The following is a 20,842-nucleotide window of genomic DNA, read 5'->3' as shown; positions in this document are numbered from 1 at the left end:
GTCAGCCACGGAAGAACTAGAGTGTCTAGTCCCTTGGCTCTGACCTCTCATCTGCAACCGAAGAACCACGCTGCCTTGGCACTGCTTTGCAACACCATCAGATCCAGCTGAGTGGTCCCAAATAAGGCCAAAGGCCTTCATCGACAACTCCCATTCTCCCGGGTCCAACTGCTGCCTGCTGCGATAGTCAGCCTGCACATTGTCCACTCTGGCCACATGTGCAGCTGCTATCCCTTCCAGGTAACCTTCTCCCAGATAAAAAGCTCCTGGGCCTCCAGAGCCATGGCACAATTCTTCATTCCATTTTCCCATTGATGTACACCACCATTATTTTACTGTCCAAGAATATTCTGATTACACGTTCCTGAACCTGAAGGAGGAAAACCATCAGCGCCCTGTGAACTGCTCTCGTTTCCAATGACTGATAGACCAGGCCGCTTCCATAGGTGACCACTGACCTTGTGCCATCCATCCTAGACAGACTGTTCCCCAAGCATTGAGACTGGCATCCCTGGTCACCACCACCCAGTCCAGGGTCTCCAGATCCACACCCTTCTCCAAATTGTGGCAAAATAGCCACCACGAGAGACTAGATCTGGATTCCCCTGCAGCGGCAAAGGCCGCTGATGCTGCTGTGACAACAGACTCCAACAGGACAGCAGCACACACTGGAATGCCCTGCCTTCTCAGGGTGGCCGCCACCACCACCATCACTTTTGTGAATGTGCATGATGCAGTCGCCAAACCTAGGGAAGGGCCTGAAACTGGATTTGCTGCCTCAGTACCATGAATTGCAAAAACTTCTGGTGATCTGGCCGAATGGGTATGTGCAGATAGGCTTCCATCAGGTCCAGAGCTGCCAGAAACTCCCCTTTCCGGACTGCAGCCATTAACACTCGTAACGTCTCCATCTGAAAACACGGCACTCACAGTGCCATGTTGAATTTCTGCAGATCCAGAATGGGCCGGAAAGTATCCTCTTTCTTGGGGACCACGAAATAGATCGAGTATGTTCCTTGCCCTCTTTCTAGTGGAGGAACCAGTAGAATTGCATCCAGAGTTTGCAAGCAGTGCAGTGTATCCTGTAACACCTCTCGCTTGGCCCAAGATACACAATGGGTCACCAAGAAAGCTTCTCTGACTGGTTGAGAAAATTCTAAGGCAAAACAGTTTCTTGTCACCTCTAGAACCCACTGGTCCAACGTGATCCTGGCCCAGTCTTTGTAGAAAAGGGACAACCTCCCTCTTACCGCTTCCACCAGGAGACCAGAGGAGGAAATTATCCCTGGAAGTCCTACAGGAACCAAGAAAGGACTGCAGTCAACCTGAGATCTGCTTTTGTTCTGAACCCGAGACAATCTTGCCAGACTGAAAATGCCTGAAATCCCAAAAAAAGGGAGCATGGTGGAAAGGTCTTCTTGACAGCTTTCTTATCCTCCGACAACTTAGTCTCCTTGGAGCAGATGTTTCATCAACTGCTCCAGGTCTTCCTCAAACAGCAGCTTTCCCTTGAATAGAAGATTACACAGCTGCAACTTAGATCACATGTCTGCTGACCAATTACATAACTATAGAAGTCTCCTCACTGCTACTGCAGAGACCATATTCCGGGCCGATGTCTGGACCAAGTCATATAGCTCATACACCACACAGACCACCCTAGTTTCCAGTCGAGCTGCCGGCTTGGGATCCACTACCAAAGACTCCTTCTCTTTTGCCTTCTGCATCCAGCGCAAACAGGCCCTCTGCATCAGGCTACCACAAATCGCTGCCTGGAAGCTTAAGGCTGAAACCTCAAACATCCTCTTCAACTGAATCTCCAGCTTGCGGTCCTGCACATCCTTCAGGGCAGCCAACACCACCATTGGGATAGTAGTCTTCTTCGTGACTGCCAAATCCACATTAGACAGCCTCAGCAGTTCTAAGGTCTCCACCATCGGTGGATACAGCTTCGCCATTGCCCTTCAAGCTGGCCTCTGGAGTATCCCACTCCGGTTTATCAGCTTTTTTACCTTCTTGTACCATGGGAAAGCCTTTGGCGGTCCCCACAGGCCATCCAGCACCAGATCCACATCTTTATTATCAGGTCCTGAGTGACCTTGATCCCCAGCTCATCCAAGCATGGGGAATGAGAAGCATTAACTCCTCCTTCTTAAAAGCCGGATGACTCTCGGATCATCTCCTTTGGTCACTGACATCTCATCCAGGTCAGTCACATTCTTACTTGCCCCTGGGTTATCGACCGAGTCAAATGCTGCTAGGTCATCCCCTGGATCTCCATCTGCCTCAAACGGATCGTCCGACACAGCCCTAATGCAGCTCAAAACAAAAAAGGAGAAAGCCCACAAATACTTTCCTGATCTGAGGAGAAGCTCTCCAAGAGGATGAGGAAGCCACGACCTCTGGCTGTCAGGCCCCTGGGAAGATGCAGACAGAGCCAGCCCAGGAATTTCCAACCCCCTCCCCCCCCCCACCTGAGGGATGGTCCACGAAAATTCCTAACACCTCAGGGAGAGCTTGAAGCTGATCCTTCTCTTCCTTTGTTCTTTTTTTTTTTTAATCTTGCTCAGAATGCAGGTTTGCACTTCTACCATTTGCTGGAGACATACTGAGGAACTGCAAGTGGCATTCTCATATGCGAAGCAGTGCCTCAAAGCTCTGCCTCCATCTGCTGGTAGGGTTGCAAAACCCACTTGCCTGGACAGACCTGAGGTACGAACAGGAATGTCATGATACACACAGGAGGCCTTAATGTCTGCAAAGTCCATGGGCTGCAGAAATACCTGAAGATATTCAGCTTACATGATTTTTTTCATGCTGGAAAAAAATATACTTGGACTATACTGCTGCAAAAGCTTTTTAATATTTTCAAACAGGGCATATAGAATATGGGGCTTCCATAAACTAACAGAACTTTTATTAATAAATTCCTCTTCCTATGGATGTTTAGCACTATACTTGAATGCTGTGCATCCTGGGAAGCATTTTAACCTTCCCGTACTGGCTAAAATGAGGAGCTAATATAGCAAATGTAAATAGGGCATATTCTGTGTATGACAAGAAGAAATAGCAGTGACTGAGATCATAACACTTGTTTTATGTGTTTTCAGTACAGCAGTACTTAAAAAAAATAAAAGCAACCATTAAAAATGAAATGGAATTTATCTGATTATAATCTACTATTCTTTATCAACTTTTATTTGACATCAGGTAAAGCAGAGTTTAAAGGTGCTCAGCAGAATTCTGCTTGAATTCAGTGTGGATAAATCTAAAACATGGTGAAGTTCCACATGACTGTACACTTCATACCTCTCATCTGTCTGCTGCTAGGACTAGATGTTCTGTTTTTCTTATTGGCAGTTTCTGGGCTTGAAGATTCAGACTTATTTTCTTGCATGCTGGCTGACCTTCTGCTATATCTGCAGAAAAAGAAAACAGAAACTATTTAGGTAACCTTAGTATTATTTTTCATTGCAAAAATTGTGATAGCTTAAGCACTTGGAATCTTTGTGTGTGTGTGTGTGCTCTAAGATTAGATAACTTATAAAGTGAAGACTATTCGGAATCAGAGCTGTGTTTCCTGAATGTAGATGCAATAGCATGGGCTAGGGGCAGTAAGAAAGGACTGTGAGGGCCATATAGTTAAGAGTGTAAATAAAGAATAAGAGGCACACAGTTACATGTTCATAAATTGTTTGTGTTAGCAGTGGTGTTTAAGTCTAGATTAATACTAGCTTTATGATATGCAGTTCAAAACTGAAGTGTATTTTCTGACGATGCAAATAAAGTACTTTTGAAACAAAAACACAGCAACATGATTTTTCTAAAATGCACATTTTGCAAAAATGATTGGGGGCAGAAGGGCATACAGATGCACAATACATTGGTTGTATTGTTCTTTTTGAAAATGTTATATTCATGTCGATATCAGTTTTGTGACACTACTTCTAATTCCGATACAGTCAGAGAGCTGAACCAGAGACTAAATGCATGGAGAGTGATTATTTGAAGTTTAGGAAATCAGTTAACACTTGGATGTTTTCAAAGATTTTTGAAGTATGAGTTTTAACTGTGTTTTAAGTTTTACTAACATATTTTTAGTTTCTCTTATATTGTATTGATTTTTTGCACAAATTAATGTAATTAATGGGTTGTTTATATTTATGTTTTATGGTTGTTTTGTTTTGTATGTTTTTATACTTTTAATTTTGGTAATGTTTGTTTTTTATGTCTTATTTTTAAACTAACGTAATTTATTATTACTTTTTATTGTAAACAGTTTTGAATTTTACAGAAAATAGGTATAACAAAATAAAATTACTATTACCTAACAATAAGGAACCAGGTTCCCAGTACTGCCTTGCAAAAAAAAAAAAAAAAAAAAAAAGGTAAAGCTTGATTTTGGCAGTGCAATATCAGATAGACATCTTGATGCAAATGTCCTCCCTGATGGCAAGAAGAACAGCTCCACCAGGGTCCAGCAGGTGGCATACTAGTGCAGCCCCAGGACCGCTGGCAAAAAATGTTGGCTGCCAGGACACCACTGAGAAAAGAAGATTTAGCATAGCCATCGGACACAAAGGATAAAGGGGCTAACCCAGCCATGGGTCACCAAAGAAAAGATGGCTGTTGCACCCTGACACCACTGAGGAAAATGGTGCCAACATGGCTGTGGAGCCAAAGAAAGTGTGTGTGTGAAACAGCTCTAACACCACCATGGAGCTGGGGGAGAAAGAGAAGAGGCAGCTGAACAAGGACTGAAAGACGGCTACAGAGTGAGAGGATGGAGGAGGGTGAGAATGAGAATGGTGGGTGAAGTAATGATGGGAGCAAGGGTGAGAATATTGGAGAGAGAAAGGAACTGAGGAAAGGGAAGGACAGAAAAACAAAGAGGGCTGGCTTGAAGGAGGAGCTGAGAGTAAAAAGCACAATTTTTATTTATTTACTAGCGGACCCCTGCCACGCGTTGCAGTGGCTGAGTCAGATTCTTTGCCCTCCCTGCCCCTTCCCCTTGCTCATTGAGCTGAGTCACTCATCTTCTGCCCCCTTGGTCACCCCCCCCTTCCCTCCCCTGTCCCCACTCCAACTCTGTCCCCTCACACTCACCTCTCCCCTCATTCTTCCTCCCCTGACAGTTACCTCCTTCCTCATTCTCCCTCCCCTCACTGTCACCTCAGTGACTCCCCACCTGGTGAGGGCTGTTTTGTAACCTTTCGGAGATGGTGCACATTTTGTGTATGTGTTTGTGTGTGCCCTCCCCCTTTGCGCCCCAAAGTAATCCCCACAGAAACGTTGTGTTTATATAAGCCTCCCCCACCCTCCCTTCCCCCCCCCAGGCCGGCGAAATAGACTAACCCACAAGAGTTGCAGAATCTCGGAACTGCCCCCTGCCCCTCCCCCCCCGAACACGGACGCAAGAACATCCCCACGCGCCCCCCCCCCCCCTGCGGGCCCGACGATACCTTTCAATAATGGTAGTCGGTGGAGCGGGCGTTCGTTCTGGCATGGAAGTATTGGCGCCGGGCCCTCGAGGTGGAGCAATGGGAGCGGTCGTCTCGCTCAGATAGTAAGGGCGAAGGTGCGCTGGTTGCCAGTTCAGAAAATGGCGTCGACGGGCCCTCACCCTTACTATGTCACATGGGCTACTGCCGCTATTGGCATTCCCGAGTGTCCTAGTAAGGGAAAGAGCCGTCGGCGCCATTTTGATTGCTGGCAGGCGACAGCCGTAGTGCATGCGATGTGTCCCGGAGCGGTGTTGTCCGTCCCCCCGTCCCCCCCCCCCCCCCCCGCTGGAGCAGCCCAAACTATTCTGCAGTTTTCCGTGCGTTCGGAGGTTGAGGGCAGTAAGTAGAAAAGTCATGTGCATGAGGGTGTGAGGAGGGTGTTTTGTGTGTGAGTTCGTAGGGTGTGGGAATTGAAAACATGTGGCATGTGAGTGGCCTCCCGGTGTAGCATGCTGGTATTTAGTGGGTTTTTGTGTGTTTTTTGAGGGTGTGTGAAATAAGTACAATTGACATGTGTGCGGGGGTGTGTGAGGAGGGTGGATTTGTGTCTGCTCGGAGGGTGTGTGAATCGCAAACATTGGTCACGTGTGTGTGGGGTGTGAGTGTTTGTGCAAGGTGTAAGAGCTTCCGCTTATGTCCACCAGATGTCGCTGTTTTGTGGAACCAAGTTTTAAAACTTTTTTACAAACCCCCGGTGTGACATATATGTAATGTAAGTGTAGAAGATCCTTGCCGTATGTGAGGTGAAACTTGTGTCTAAATTTGAACGCAATCGGTTAAGTGGTTGCTGAGATTAGCGATTTGGTACAAACTATTTAACATTTTTATTTATATAGATTTATTTATTTATGAACTTTTAATATACCGACATTCGTAGAACACATCATACCGGTTTACAATCAACTCGAGAAGAAAGGAAAGTTACAAAAAAACAGGGAAGGGGGAAAGGGGAGCAGTCAAGAAAGGGACAGAGGGGGCCGGGCGAAAGCAAGAGCATAGGGAGCGAGAAGAACAGAGGAAGGAGAGGGTGAGATAAAAACATATGTAGGAACTGTAATAACAGTATTAACTTAATCATAACATTTCAATAATTACAAAATCAACATTTCCATAAGATACATCGTCGGTGGTGGGAGACAGAGCAAGACGAAAAAATGGGAGAAAATCAGAAGTTTGAAGAGAACAGAGAATGAAAAGGCAAAAAAATAGAGCAGAGATAAAGAGGCAAACAACTGATTCAGAAAGGTTAAAACAATATTTAATCAATATCTGGTATTTAAAATTTACTGCAGAAAATTCTTCTTGTTTAGCAATGCCTACATACCAAACTTTTCTCATAAATGCTCTCTGCCCAACAATTCAGGACTGGATTGTTTTCATTGAAATAAAATAAAAGGAAATGATGGTCCTTTTTTTTTTTTTTATCTCCAAAAGAATACCCAGTAGGAAAAGGGTGCATTTATTTCTAAAAACAGCTGGCTAATGTACATTTCTGGCCGAATTTTAAATTGGCCATGTGCGTAAAAATCACCACTTACGCACGTGGCCGGGCCCTGTGCGCGCCGTATGCATTTTCAAAAGGGCCCGATCACGTGCTTAAGTGGCGATACGCGCACAAGTGCCAGGCCCTGAGAAAGGGGCAGGCTGGGGGGACGTGTTCTGGGTGGGGCAGGACAGAGGCCGGCCGGGACAACGGCCATTAGCAATAATAAAATAAAAAAATAGAGGCAAGATAGGTTAGGTTTAGGAGATGGGGAGGAGAGGGGAAGGGGAAGGAAGGTTAAGCAGGGGGTTAGGGAAGTTCTCTCCCAGACTGCTCCTTAATTGGAGCGGACTAGAATTGGGGAAGGCCCGATTGCATTGCCGGGCAGACTTTGCAAAAATTCACCCCCCTTGTGTGCAACCAACGGATTTTATAACATGCGTGCGCCGGCACGCCGCATGCTATAAAATCGGTGCGTCCATGTGTACGCGCCAGGAACTGCACATGTGTTTTAAAATCTACCCCTTCATGTTTTATAAAAAGAAGTATGAATTAAAAATTGCTGCTCTCTGTTAGGGAAAATTATGGGACATTAAGTCCTGCACAATTACCTGGATGAATTCATTGGTGCATGATACACACTCTCAGTGATTCTTTGGTGTAGTTGGCTTGCTTCTGTTACAGGAAAGGAAGAAACACAGAATTTTACTTGTAGAAATGCACCCTGCTAGCCTTTGTGATAAAGACTCATGGTGCAGCAATGACACTGCATTTTCCGAGCCTGGCTCTTGCCTAAAATATGAAGCGCGCATCAAAATTCCTGAAATAAGAATTATACTGGAAAGGCTTGATTTTCCTACCTAGCCAATTCCATGCTGATATCACTTACGATCTCATATTCCTAGAGTGTCAAATCACTTACTGAGCTTTTGGTGCGACTTGAAGATTTATGAAAATATTTTCAGAGTTTCAATTTGTCTGTCTAGTGCAGGGTTCCCAAATCTTGTCCTTGAGGGCCGCAAACTGGTCTGGCTTTTCAGGCTTTCCACAATGAATATGCGTGAGATATCACATGCAAATATCTCCTGCATATTGATTGTGGAAATCCTGACAACCCAGACCGGATTTGGGGACCCCTGGTGCAGTGTATAAAATAACTTTAGTTACAGTGTCCTCTGTTATGATTCAGCACTAACAATATGCAGGCTGCTAGAGAAAACACTGACAGAAATGACCAGTACAAAAGGGACTGTGTTAGTCCGAATATATGGCAAGTCAAAGTTTTTTTGGCATTTTGTGTGTTTTAGATTCATAGCAACATAGCAAAGTGCCAAAGAGGAGTGCCACGGGGCAGCCCAGCACAGCACATCCCGCTGGGCCAAAGAGGATGCTGCATTTCCTCTGCCTCAGCTGTGAGACCAGCCTGGTGACAGCTCTTTTCCTCCCAGGGCTGCCGAGCTCATAGAGTGGCAGATATAATAAGATGCGCTACGCTGAGTGTACATTTTTGTGTGCATAACTTTATACAATTTAATAAGCATTCTAGCGCACAAAAGATGTTCACACAAATTAGTGCACCTCCAAGCAAACCTGTTAATGGAGACATTAGCTATTACTCCCCCAATGCAGGGAGGTGCATTTAAATCCTGAAGGCTTAACTCGCATTTTTTAATGCTGGAAATTCAACTCCTAAATCAGAGATGGAATAAAAGTCACTGAGGTCCTGGTCTCGGGGTTCCCAGATGACGGCATCCTCATAGATTGTGAATTCTCAATTAAATCATGCATTAAAAAAATCATAAGCGATGGTTATTTTAAATTAAATATCCTCAAAAGATTAAAACCCCTACTATTCTCAAATGATTTCAGAACTGTCTTACAGGCACTTATCTTGTCAAAATTAGACTACTGCAATTCACTATTTTTAGGACTACTCGCAAATATTACAAGACCATTACAACTTCTGCAGAACTCAGCAGCTAGACTTTTGTTAGGAATTGGAAGATCACAACATGTCACCCTATATTGAAAGACCTTCACTGGCTACCATTAAAAAATGGTAAACACCCCAGAGTTCTGAAGGAACTAAAAAATGAAATTTCGGAGCTATTAGTAAAAATTTGTAACCTATCATTAAAATCATCCATTGTACCTGAAGACTGGAGGATAGATAATGTAACCCCCATATTTAAAAAGGGCTCCAGGGGCGATCCGGGAAACTACAGACCGGTTAGCCTGACATCAGTGCCAGGAAAAATAGTGGAAAGTGTTCTAAACAACAAAATCACAGAACATCTAGAAAGACATGGTTTAATGGAACAAAGTCAGCATGGCTTTACCCAAGGCAAGTCTTGCCTCACAAATCTGCTTCACTTTTTTGAAGGAGTTAATAAACATGTGGATAAAGGTGAATCTGTAGATGTAGTGTACTTGGATTTTCAGAAGGCATTTGACAAAGTTTCTCATGAGAGGCTTCTAGGAAAAGTAAAAAGTCATGGGATAGGTGGCAATGTCCTTTCGTGGATTACAAACTGGCTAAAAGTCAGGAAACTGAGAGTAGGATTAAATGGGTCAATTTTCACACTGGAAAAAGGTAAACAGTGGAGTGCCTCAGGGATGTGTACTTGGACCTGTGCTTTTTAATATATTTATAAATGATTTGGAAAACAAGTCAGGTGATCAAATTTGCGGATGACACAAAATTATGCACAGTAGTTAAATCTCAAGCGGATTGTGATAAATTGCAGGAGGACCTTGTGAGACTGGAAGATTGGGCTTCTAAATGGAAGATGGAGTTTAACATGGGCAAGTGCAAAGCGATGCATATAGGGAAAAATAACCCTTGCTGTAGTTACACAATGTTAGGTTCTATCTAGGAGTTACCATGCAGGAAAGACATCTAGGTGTCATGGTGGATAATACATTGAAACTGTCAATTCAGTGTGCTGTGGCGATCAAAAAAACAAACAAAATTCTAGGAATTATTAGGAAAGGAATGTAAAATAAAATGGAGGACGTCATAATGCCTCTGTATTTCTACATGATGAGATGGACCTTAAATACTGTGTGCGTTTCTGGTCATCGCATCTCAAAATGGATATAGTTGCACTGGAGAAAGTGCAGAGAAGGATGACCAAAATAATAAGGGGCATGGAATGGCTGTCCTATGAGGAAAGGCTAAAGAAGTTAGGGCTGTTCAATTTAGAGAAGAGACGACTGAGGGGGGATATGATAGAAGCCTACAAAATAATGAAAGGACTTGAACAAGTTAATGTAAATTACTTATTTACTCCCGCAGATAATAGAAGGACTTCAAGAAGTTAACAAGTAGCTAATTTAAAACAAATTGAAGAAAATTCTTTTTCACTCAGCGCATGGTTAAACTCTGGAATTCATTGCCAGGGGATGTGGTTTCAGTAGTGTTACTGTTGTGACCACGGCCATCAGATCCTAATGCAGGCACGGTCGCTAGCTCATGGGAGAACGTGAGCCCCTGAACCATGGCTAGACTCAGGGAGGAGCCCCAAGGCACACCGTGGAAGGTGAGAGCATGTAAGCACGGGCGGAACAGGAACAAAGCAGGACTGGAACTAAGGCAAGGAACTCAGAACAGGAACTAGGCAGGATCAGCCCTCCGCTGGACCTACATGCACCAATGAGACTCAGCAACACAATGCTGGTCTCGGTAGTAGCCCTTCGGACACTCGAAAGCCCTTCCGGACTCGCTGCTTGGGAACAACGAGTGCGTGAGGCCAGACGGAGGCTGAGGGCAGGAACAAGACCAAGGCTTGGAACTTGGAAGGACTCATATGAGGACTCGGAACTTGGAAGGACTCAGATGAGGATTTGGAACTTGGAAGGTACAGGAGGGCACTGTCCTTCAGGGCGCCCTACACAGCCCCCCATGGGCTGGTCACAGACCACCCTGTCCGCTTGCACGCCCTACACAACCTAGGAAGGCTGGTTGCGGACCACGTGGGAGCGAAACAAGCGCTAGAAAGGGAACCAACCAAACGAGGCTCCAATAACCGGAAACAGGAACCGGATATATACGGATATATCCTCGGGGTGGCCATCTGGAGGACTTGAAGACCTGAAAGACTCGGAACTTGGAACACATGGAGTTCAGGATCATCAGGACTTCAGAACATCAGGACCAAGGAACATCTGAAACATCAAGACATCTGGAACAAAGACAAGGCAACAAAGGAACTCTGACGAGGAACGAGACCAGGAACATAAAGACATGAAACGAAGAACCATCTCAGACACATTAAGACCAATGAGGACCTGAACCGGCAAGGAAGAACATGGACAACCATGGATTCCAGATCTGAAGGCCCTGAGAAACTGGAAGAGAGCCCTTTTATAGGGCTGAAGCAGGAAGTGAAGTGAGATTGGCTTCCAGTGGGGCCGCGGTCTTTTCCCGCCGCTGGCCCTTTAAATCAGAAGAAGAGGTGCGAGCCAGCGCCTAGGGGAGGGGCCAGGAAGTGGAGCAGGACCACAGACAGCGGTGGCCTCTAGGCCACAAAGACAAAGAGCAGGCCAGTCCAGTCGAGGGCAGGCGTCGGAGGTGGCTTCTGTGCCGCGGGATGGAGTCAGCTGCAGCAGCTGCCTCCCTTCCCGCGAAGACAGAAGGCAGCAGCGGCAGCACTCCATGAAGCAAGAACAGGCGTGGCCTCTGGGCCGCACAAAGATGGCGTCGGCGGCGGCCTGCCGTGGAAGGTCCCAACAGCGTCGGCAGCAGTGGCACTAGGCCGCGCAGAGAGGAAAGACCGCAGCTTGCCCGCCGTGCAGGAGGAGTCCTTGACAACGGCTTCTCCTACTGAGAAGGCAGGGGATCCCGACGGCGACTCTCCTGCTGCGGATGATGGATGGCAGCGGCCCCTCCTGCCATCCATCATCACAGGGAGGCGTCGGACCGCACTGAGGTGGCAGTTACGATTGTAGCGGTGAGTGGAGAGGCCTGCTTGCGGGATGAGCTCCGCAATATTGTAACAGCTCCCCCTCCTCAAAGCCCCCCTTCAGCTTCTTCTCAATGGCTGAAGGCAAGAAGGCATATCTTCTATACCAGCTGGGGAACTTGGGGGTCCAAACACAAGAATCTTCAAAGCTTGGAAAGAGCTGAAGTGACGAGGCGAAGCATACTGAAGACATGACAAACACACGATGAAACTCAAAAGACATGACCCAGGCTGAATTGGAGTCACGGAAGTAGTAATAGCATCTTAAGGAATAGTCCAGTTCAGGTTATTATTAAATCAAGACGTGAGTGAGGAACACCTTCACAACGCCTTCTTCTTGAGAGCAATAGCCAGATAGTAGGTTTAACGCATCACTGCTAGAATCTTGAATGCAAGATGGTGTATCAGGAGAATGTAAGCTTGCAACTACCAATTGTTTAGGTAAACATAGGAATGAGGAGCGTCGGGTGGAGCAAGAAAGTCCAAACATTGCTCAAAGGATGGGAAGCTGGTCTTGGGGCAACTTTATACTCCTTGAAGACAGATAGCACATGGAGTTCCGGTTGACAAGTAGAGAGATGTACAGGGTCATTGAACCCAAACTCTTGTAAAGCCAGATGGGTGAGAGAGCCCTTTGATAAGGTCAAGAAGGAAGTTGCATGTCAGATAATCCACATGATAATGCAGGCTCCCATGCAGCGAAAAGTTGTTCCATAAGTAGCTAAAAGGTCAACAGCATTAAATGCTCAGCTTTATACAAGGGACCATTTCATGAAGAAGATCTCCAGAATAGTGATAGAAGCCATCCCTTGGACTCAGATCAAATAAGCTGCTTTAAGGCGGATGGTAAAGCTCCAAACGACAAGGCTTGGAGACAGTGAAGAATTCCAGCAGAGTCTAACGATCGCTCATTCCATGCTAGGCGGATAGAAAAAGCAGGTGGTAATAGAAGTCTTACGAAGTCAGCCTATAAGGGTGGAAACAGCTAGAGGATGGCAAGAGATGATCATCCTTGAAGAGCTATCCTTCAGTAGAGTAAAGGATCTCTCTTGATGGATACAGAGCTGAAGGACGGTGGGCTTTACCAAACAAGTTTGAAGGTGGCAATCACGGACCCTATCTGACAGTGGAGACAACATCAGATGGACGGATGAACAAGTCAGGATTTCCCAATCTGGATTCTAGTAGCTCACAAGTTGTGTGACGGACACCAGAAGGATAGACGATAGTCTGCAAGCTGTAGATACCAGGCAGCTCACCACGCTGGAATTAAGGAGAAGAGACACAAAGTGACACCTCTGAAAATTGGAATGGAATTAGAAGCTGGGACTCCCACTTGTGCATAGCAGAGTCGGGATTGTAACTATAACTAATCCCATGACAAGCACAAAGTTGAGGGAAACGTGGACTGAACTGGAACTGGTGGAATGAAGCCAGGTCTAAGGTGCAGGCGGCTCCTGCAGGTTGTTCAGAGCCAAGGATCTGGAGTTGCTGTAATTTAATTTAAGTAGGCATACACTCCTTGAAGCTTGATGATGCTTGGTAAAGAAGCAAACTTGGGAATGATGATGTGGAAACCTGGGCGCAGGCGCCTCCTGTTGGTTGTGTGGAACCCAGGATGGAACCCCACGTCTCTGTGGAACTGAACAGAGATGGTCTCTGGAACAAGTGCAGGGTTTCCTGCTGGATGAAAAGAGTTCCAGGACTGGACTGAAGAAAATCTGGATGCAGGTGCCTCCTGCGGGTCGTAAAACTCCGGACATTCTCAGAAGGGAGACCAATGACAAAATTTTTTTTTAACCAGGCAAAAGAGTCCAGGAACTAAGAGCAAAACATTTTCTAGACAAGGAACAAGGTTCAAAAAATATCCAGGAACTTGAGCCCATCGCAGACACACGCTCACCGAGCTCATGGCCTTCAGATCCTGTTGCGATCGCGGCCTTCAGATCCTGATGCAGGCGCAGCCGCTAGCTCATGGGAGAGCGTGAGCCCCTGAATCACGGCACAACTCAGGGAGGAGCCCCGAGGCACACCGTGGAAGGTGAGAGCATGCAAGCACGGGCGGAACAGGAACAAAGCAAGACTGGAACTAAGGCAAGGAACTCGGAACAGGAACCAGGCAGGATTAGCCCTCTGCTGGAACTACACGCACCAATGAGACTCAGCAACATAATGCTGGTCTCGGGAGTAGCCCTCCGGCCACTTGAAAGCCCTTCTGGACCCGCCACTTGGGAACGATGAGTGTGTGAGGCCAGACGGAGGCTGAGGACAGGAACAAGACGAAGACTTGGAACTTAAAAGGACTCAGAAGAGGACTCAGAACTTGGAAGGACTGAGACGAGAACTAGGAACTTGGAAGGACTCAGACGAGGACTTGGAAGGTACAGGTGGGCACTGTCCCTCAGGGCGCCACACAGACCCCCATGGGCTGGTCACAGACCACCCTGTCCGTTTGCGCACCCCACACAACCTAGGAAGGCTGGTTGCGGACCACGCGGGAGTGAGACAAGCACCAGAAGGGGATCCAACCAAACGAGGCTCCAATGACTGGAAACAGGAACCGGATCTATACGGATTTACCCTCAGGGTGGCCATCTGGAGGACTCGAAGAGCTGGAAGACTCAGAAGACTCGGAACTTGGAACACACGGTGTTCAGGATTATCAGGACTTCAGAACATCAGGACATCTGGAACAAAGACAAGGCAACGAAGGAGCTCCGACGAGGAACGAGACCAGGAGCATCAAGACATGAAACGAAAAACCATCTCAGACACATGAAGACCATGGAGGACCTGGACTGGCAAGGAAGAACATGGACAATCATGGATTCCGGATCCGAAGGCCCTGAGGATCTGGAAGAGAGCCCTTTTATAGGGAAGAAGCAGGAAGTGGACTGGGTTCCGGTGGGGCCGCGGGCTTTTACCGCCGGTGGCCCTTTATATCTGAAGAAGAGGCGCGCGCCAGCGCCTATAGTGTCCAGGAAGTGGAGCAGGACCACAGACAGCGGCAGCCTCCAGGCCGCGAAGACAAAGAGCAGACAAGCGCCAGAGGTGGCTTCTGAGCCATGGGATGGAGTCAGCAGTTGCAGCGGCTTCCCTTGCCGCGAAGACAGAATGCAGCGGCATTCCATGCCGCAAGAACAGGCAACAGGCGACAGTAATAGATACATATAGTGAGAACTGTACAATGGTGACAATTCTGCTGCAAAAAGTGTTTTTCTCTGAAGAACTTACATAATGATAGACAGTTGCACAACTGTGAGTGCTGCACAGTAGTGACAATTCTGCTACCATTAGTAGTTTTGCTAAAGATTCAGCTCATGTTTTTTTCACAACTGATAATTTTTATTCTATCCATAATAATCAGTACAAATAGAGCAGTATAAAAGCAAAATAACCCTGAACAGTCTTTTGTGAACATGGACAAATACAAGGTCTCACGCAGTTCTGCCATATTGTGCAAATTTTCCCTCAGGTCTTCCTTCCCCTCTTCCCCACCCCTGTAATCAAAATTAGTCCAGGAAACAAAATCAGCATGGTTAACTGCAACTACAATTGCAAAGGTAGATGAGGCTATATATAATACACATCAGAAGACCTCAGCTTATAACTGAGTAGTCAATATAAACATTATTAAGAGAATTATTCTGGAATAAAATGTCACCAGTCACAAGATACTTGTCCCAATATATTACAAAGCCTAACTTACACCAAAAGTTGCTTATTAATAGGAGTTATCCATCTTCGAACACCAAGGGGGTTATTTTCCAATCTGAAGAAGAGGCACATGCGAAAAATGCCTTAATGCATGCGAAAAGCACCATAACGCATGGGGTGATGCTAATTTTTAAAAGGGGAGGAGTTGAGGGTGGGATTTTGGGAAAAGTAGACTGGCTTCGCACTTTGCAAAGCCATATCACACAGGTTTAACACCAAAAATTGCAATTTTTCCCAAATTGTGCCTCGGGCATTTTTAGGCTGGAGAAAGATTGAAGGAGGGCAGAGAGAAAGAGTGAGCCTCTGGGGGTGGCACCATAGTAGGCAGCTATTTATGCTACTACAGGAGGCCCACCTAGTAACTCGAGGTGAGGTTTAGGTAGTAGTGTAGGGGTTAGGGGCCACTTTGACATGCAAAGTGAGACGTCCGAACAGAACAGTACACTCTTGTGAAGATTTGATGTCCTTCGGAGTGAGGAAACTCACACAAAGATGAGATTTGTAAAAAAACTCACAAGAGTGTACTGTAAAGTTCGGATGTCTCACTCTGCATGTCAAAGTGGCCCCTAACCCCTACACTACTATCTAAACCTCACCTCGAGTTACTAGGTGGGCCTCCTATAGAGATATAAATAGTGTGATGTAGCGCAGCCCGGCCATAGGCAGGAGCTGACAAGCTACCATAAGAGCAACAAGAGTACCAGAGCCAGACAGCAGGGGGCACAGGGGAAGAGAAGAACTACGAATCCCAGCTTCCCTGAAACACCACCAGACAGGGGAGGAAAGCCTGAAGGCGAACAGGTGGCAGGCATAGACGTTAATGAGGCAGACACAGATGAGTCCATGGAGGTGGAGGAAGAGGGCGTGCCCCCTTGGTGGAACTGGCCACAAAAACCCAGCTCTTCGGAGTCAGAGGAGGAGGAGATGGAGGTAGGTTCAGGGATAGAGGAGTCCTCCAGTTCGGGCATGGATATGGAGTAATCCAGGTGGCTGGGTGAAGTATACTCTTTACCCTAAAGGGGCCTGTGGGGTTGGGGCTTGTAATAGTGCTGAACAGAGGAGGTAAATGAGTGCTCTGAACTAGCACTGCCTGTAAGGGAATCAGAGGGCTGGAGGGGGAGGGGACAAACCCCATGTAATGCATCCAGTTGTTAGTTATTAAACTGCTTTGAAGGAACTATCCCTCTCTCTGTGTTGTCCCTGGGGTTTGGGGGAACTGCTTACCCCCAACCCTGCCTAAAGGGAACCCAGCAGCCCAGCAAAACCAGGGCCAGCCGAGGCACAGACTCAGGGAGTTACTTGAACACACCGGACTCCAGGGACCGGGGCAACTGGTGGCGACGGAGAACTGGAGACGGAAGAGCAGCGTTCGAGGCCTCACGGACGGTGAGCCATCACAATAGCTAACTACTAGAAGGACCTTATACCTAGTCAGTCTCTCTCTCTCCCCCCCCCCCCCAGTGGTTGCAGATAGGAACTGCAATAATTGTGGTATTAGTGCAAAAAAGTTATTGCATTCTGCTATGATAGCCTATTTATCACAATGTGCACTATTATCATAAAATACGTCCCTCTTCTTTCACATGCAATAGTTTGATGAATATAGCCCCAAGTTAGAAATTTCTCCCCAATTAAATTTATGAGTATTATGGTGTTTAATTACTCATTCTGCTGACCTGCTCTAAATGTTGTATGACTGTCTTAATAGTAGGAGCATTTATTTTCTCCCAGCAAAAGGCAATTTCACAACATGCAGCCAATACCAACTGTTATACCAACAATTGTGTTGATTTGCAAAGATTTTCATCTGGAATGTTCAGGAACACATTTTTGGGGTATAAATTCACCAGTTCCTGAGTTACGTCAGCGATCAGAGATGCCACTTCCTCCAAAAAGATTTAATTACATCGCACTCCCGCCAAACATGGGAAAACATTCCCAATTGTAAGCAACCTCTCCAGCATTTGTTATCAATACTAGGAAAGATATGGTGTAACTTGTCTGGTGTGAGGTACCATCGGAATAAATGTTTATAGCTGTTCTCCATTAGCGCTGATGAGACAGAAGACTTGGCAACCCTCAGATAAGTTAAACTCCATTCATCTTCAGAGAAACATAGAAACATAGAAATGACGGCAGAAGAAGACCAAATGGCCCATCTAGTCTGCCCAGCAAGCTTCACACATATTTTCTCTCATACTTATCTGTTTCTCTTAGCTCTTGGTTCTATTTCCCTTCCACCCCCACCTTTAATGTAGAGAGCAGTGATGGAGCTGCATCCAAGTGAAATATCTAGCTTGATTCGTTAGGGGTAGTAGCCGCCGCAATAAGCAAGCTGCACCCATGCTTATTTGTTTTACCCAGACTATGTTATTAGCCCTTATTGGTTGTTTTTCTTCTCCCCTGCCGTTGAAGCAGGGAGCTATGCTGGATATGCGTGACGTATAAGTCTTCTCCCATGCCGTTGAAGCAGAGAGCCATGCTGGATGTGCATCGAAAGTGAAGTATCAGGCACATTTGGTTTGGGGTAGTAACCGCCGTAACAAGCCAGCTACTCCCCGCTTTGTGAGTGTGAACCCTCTTTTCTTCTCCCCTGCCGTTGAAGCAGAGAGCTCTGCTGGATGTGTGAAGTATCAGTTTTTCTTCTCCCCTGCCGTTGAATCAGAGAACTTTGCTGTATATGCATTGAAAGTGAAGTATCAGGCTTATTTGATTTGGGGTAGTAACCGCCGTAACAAGCCAGCTACTCCCCTCTTTGTGAGTGTGAATCCTTTTTTCCACATTTCCTCTTGCTGTTGAAGCTTAGAGCGATGTTGGAGTCACCGTAAGCCTGTGTATGTTTATTTAATAAGGGTATTGACTCCAGGCAGTAGCCATCATTCTGGCGAGTCACCCACTCTTCATTGGCAGCCTCTTGACTTTATGGATCCACAGTGTTTATCCCACGCCCCTTTGAAGTCCTTCACAGTTCTGGTCTTCACCACATCCTCCGGAAGGGCATTCCAGGCATCCACCACCCTCTCCGTGAAGAAATACTTCCTGACTGGTTCTGAATCTTCCTCCCTGGAGCTTCAAATCGTGACCCCTGGTTCTGCTGATTTTTTTCCTTCGGAAAAGGTTTGTCGTTGTCTTTTGATCATTAACACCTTTCAAGTATCTGAAAGTCTGTATCATATCACCTCTGCTCCTCCTTTCCTCCAGGGTGTACATATTTAGATTCTTCAATCTCTCCTCGTACGTCATCCGATGAAGATCCTCCACCTTCCTGGTCGCCCTTCTCTGTACCGCCTCCATCTTGTCTTTGTCTTTTTGAAGGTACGGTCTCCAGAACTGAACACAGTACTCCAGGTGAGGCCTCACCAAGGACCTGTACAAGGGAATAATCACTTCCCTTTTCTTACTCGATATTCCTCTCTCTATGCAGCCCAGCATTCTTCTGGCTTTAGCTATTGCCTTGTCGCATTGTTTCGCCGACTTCAGATCATTAGACACCATCACCCCAAGGTCCCTCTCCTGCTCCGTGCACATCAGCCTTTCCCCCCCCATCGAATACAGTTCATTCGGATTTCCACTCCCCATATGCATGACTTTGCACTTCTTGGCATTGAATCTCAGCTGCCATATCTTCGACCACTCTTCCAGTTTCCTTAGATCCCGTCTCATTCTCTCCACTCCTTCCGGCGTGTCCACTCTGTTGCAGATCTTAGTGTCATCCGCAAAAAGACAAACCTTACCTTCTATCCCGTCCGCAATGTCGCTCACAAAGATATTGAACAGGACCGGTCCCAACACCGATCCTTGCGGTACACCACTTAAAACCGCTCTCTCTTCAGAGAAGGTTCCATTTACCATCACACATTGTCTTCTGTCCGTCAACCAATTTGCAATCCAGGTCACCACCTCGGCACTCACTCCCAAGCTTCTCGTTTTATTCACCAGTCTCCTGTGCGGAACCGTATCAAAAGCTTTGCTGAAATCCAAGTATATGATATCGAGCGCTCTTCCTCTATCCAATTCCTTGGTTACCCAGTCAAAAAAGTCAATCAGATTTGTCTGACAGGATCTTCCTCTGAGAGAATGTGGCCTAAATCGGATTCTCATGCTTTCATATGCACTGGGGCAGAATCAAGAGCCATGTTAAGAGCCACATAGATTTTCGAGATTACTCCCTTCATGTTATCTGCTATCTGCACAACCCTTCCATAAAAGATTTCCCCATACTCAACTGTGTATTGATATTACAGCTTTTTTAAAAAATTGTGATATTTGCAGATAGGACAAAAACTCCTCTTCAGGGAACCCATACTTAGTGCATAAAGTATCAAAGGGTACCAACCCCGCCGAGTCCCATATATGTTCTAATTGCATAATGCCGCACTCTTTCCAACTGTTAAATGCATCTAGTGGCTTACAAGGTATGAAAGCAGTGTTATGAAACAATTCAGTAGAATAAAAGTAGTCTCTTTTGCCCACGAGTTTAATTTGCCAAATTCTCCAGGTGTTTAATGTAGTACAAGTGCTCGGTGCCAATCTCTCTACAGGGTGCCAAGTATCACGACGTTGCCAAAGTAATGCTTGTAGAGGCATAACCCCTGCCCTGTAGTGTTCCATAGATACCCAGTGTTTAAGATTCTTGGTTTTATGTCAGTCTATAATTGCCCGTAATTGGGCGGCAGCATAGTACTAGGATATATTGGGAACACTGACCCTTTGTATCATACAACAGTCATTTTGTCACCCTAGAGGTTAATTTTCTCCAAACAGAATCGAAAATTCTCCTCTGCCACAATCTTAGCATTGAGTTTGAAAGAGATAACTCAACCAAGGAAGCACATTCATCTTAACTGTTGCGATCCGCCCCAGCCAAGAAAAATGAAGAACGTGACCATTTCTCCAAATCACTGCAAATATTGTGAATGAGAGGTGAATAATATAGTTTATACAAATCATCGACCCGTCTGCCAATAAATACCCCCAGGTATTTAATTTTTTTGCGCTGCCATTTGAATGGATGTTTATGTTTCAAAGATTGTTCCAATTCAGGCTGACAAGAAATATTAAAGATTTTGGATTTGTCCCAGTTAATTTTAAAGCCCGAGACCTTGCTAAAGTCTCCCATCTCTTCTACCACCGCCTCCAGTAACACCCCTGGTTTAGTCAAAGTAAGCACTACA

At 46.0% G+C, this 20,842-nt stretch overlaps 1 protein-coding gene across 1 annotated transcript in view; it reads right to left on the bottom strand.

Annotated features, from left to right (window-relative positions):
* MCF2L2 (MCF.2 cell line derived transforming sequence-like 2) overlaps nt 1-20,842 on the bottom strand; it is a 774,003-nt gene that overhangs the window by 77,103 nt on the left and 676,058 nt on the right. The window contains 2 exon segments of the mRNA XM_029615373.1: nt 3,310-3,419; nt 7,599-7,662. Of these exon segments, the coding sequence (XP_029471233.1) occupies nt 3,310-3,419; nt 7,599-7,662 (174 nt within the window).

Source organism: Rhinatrema bivittatum, chromosome 9 (genome assembly GCF_901001135.1).
Source record: "Rhinatrema bivittatum chromosome 9, aRhiBiv1.1, whole genome shotgun sequence".
Taxonomy (NCBI): domain Eukaryota; kingdom Metazoa; phylum Chordata; class Amphibia; order Gymnophiona; family Rhinatrematidae; genus Rhinatrema; species Rhinatrema bivittatum.
This window is presented reverse-complemented; position numbering and strand designations above follow the sequence as displayed.